Source organism: Buceros rhinoceros, unplaced genomic scaffold (genome assembly GCF_000710305.1).
Source record: "Buceros rhinoceros silvestris isolate BGI_N320 unplaced genomic scaffold, ASM71030v1 scaffold22886, whole genome shotgun sequence".
Lineage (NCBI taxonomy): Eukaryota > Metazoa > Chordata > Aves > Bucerotiformes > Bucerotidae > Buceros > Buceros rhinoceros.
This window is the reverse complement of record NW_010416128.1, coordinates 47,741-49,164: the sequence shown is the minus strand read 5'-3', so window position 1 is coordinate 49,164 and position 1,424 is coordinate 47,741. Positions and strand designations below refer to the sequence as shown.

The window sequence follows — 1,424 nt, the reverse complement described above, 5'->3', positions numbered from 1 at the left end:
AGCAGTATTCAAGTAACGGGAGGGTTAAACCCTAACAAGGCGTTTGTTTTAAAAGAACACTCTGGCTTTGGGGGTCTCCTGCCCTCTGGCAGCTTGTGGAACTCTGCTCTGCCTCACCACGGATCGGGGGTTCTGCAGGACCCCGCTGGGAGGGCAGCGCTGGTCGGGGTGCCAGGCTGCGCCGGGAGTGCCCAGCCCGTCTGTCGGGAGCTTTTACCCCCCTGGGCTCCTCTTTCGGGGAGGCACCAGCCAAACTGAGCCCAGGGGTTTGTCCTGCAGCAGCTTTGAGGGTGATCCGCCAGCACCGTGGAGTTCTGGTTCGCAGAAATAACAGAAAGGCCAAACAGAGGGACCTTGGCACAGCCTTCACATTGCCGGGGGCTCTCACCCCAACACTGGCCCAGCACCAATTCAAGGCATGGGGAAAATTCAAGTTAGGAACTAGGATCTGGTTCTAGGCAGAACTCCACCTTGCCAGCGCAAGCCGACGTCAACCTCCGCATGATAAAGGTGTTCTTTTAAAACAAACTAACAACGAAAAAGAACATCTGAGGTTATCCAAGTTAAAAAACTTAAAAAAACCCAAACAGTCCTGCAGTCAGAGTCACACACAGAAGAACCAACCCACACCTACATGCGCCAGGAACAGTAAAATGACAATATATATAAAATTAACCAATAAAGTGCATGTTCCTTATATTACACCTGCCCCTTGCACGAACCGACCCCACGGGCTCTCGGTAAGAAACGGAGGCCGAGGGCTCAGGCTCACATCGTGTTGTAGAGGGGATTGGTTGTCCGCTTTTTATCATTGGTCTTTTTCAGCCTCCGCAGAGGGTGAGTTCTCCCGTGCTGCTGCCGGGCTGTGACAGCCAGACCTTGAGCTGGAGACAAGGAGTCCAGGACCTGCACCGGGAGCAGCGGAGGACCCTCCTCGGAGCTAGTCCACGTCGGATCCGCGCTGGAAAACAGACTCTGCTGGCTGGAGCTGCACTCTCTGGCGTACTGAGCCAGCGGCCTCTCCACCGGCTTGCTCTGGGCAATGCACTCGGCTGTTCTCAGCTGTTCCACAAAATGCTTCGCGGGCTCAGGGGAGGAAAGGTGATGCTTTCCGCACGTGCCTTCCGAGCCCCCCTCCAACCTCCCCCCACGAAAGCCTCGACCAAGGGCAACACAGGTGAGAAGCACTGGGTTGGCATTGGAAGAGGCTGACTGCCTCTCGGATAAATCGTCCTTGGAGAGGTCCAGGCAGTCCAGCTTGGCCAAGGATGCCGAGCGTTTCATGTGGGAGGGTGTGGTGAGCCCTGCGTGCCGGATCCGAGCCTCTATTTCCTTCGCCCGCTGCCTGACCAGCCCGGGGCTGTTGCTGCGCTCCTCCACGCTGTGGCTGCCGGGGGTTGGGGGGTGGGCGGCACAAATGGAAA

The 1,424-nt window shown here is 57.0% G+C and overlaps 1 protein-coding gene across 1 annotated transcript in view; it reads right to left on the bottom strand.

The window, feature by feature from the left end:
- Positions 1-768: 768 nt before the first annotated feature.
- Positions 769-1,424, bottom strand: part of SSH2 (slingshot protein phosphatase 2) — a 38,511-nt gene continuing 37,855 nt past the window's right edge. Inside the window, exon 15 of the mRNA XM_010137705.1 lies at positions 769-1,391. Coding sequence (XP_010136007.1) covers positions 769-1,391 — 623 coding nt within the window. The remainder of the gene's footprint in view (positions 1,392-1,424) is intronic.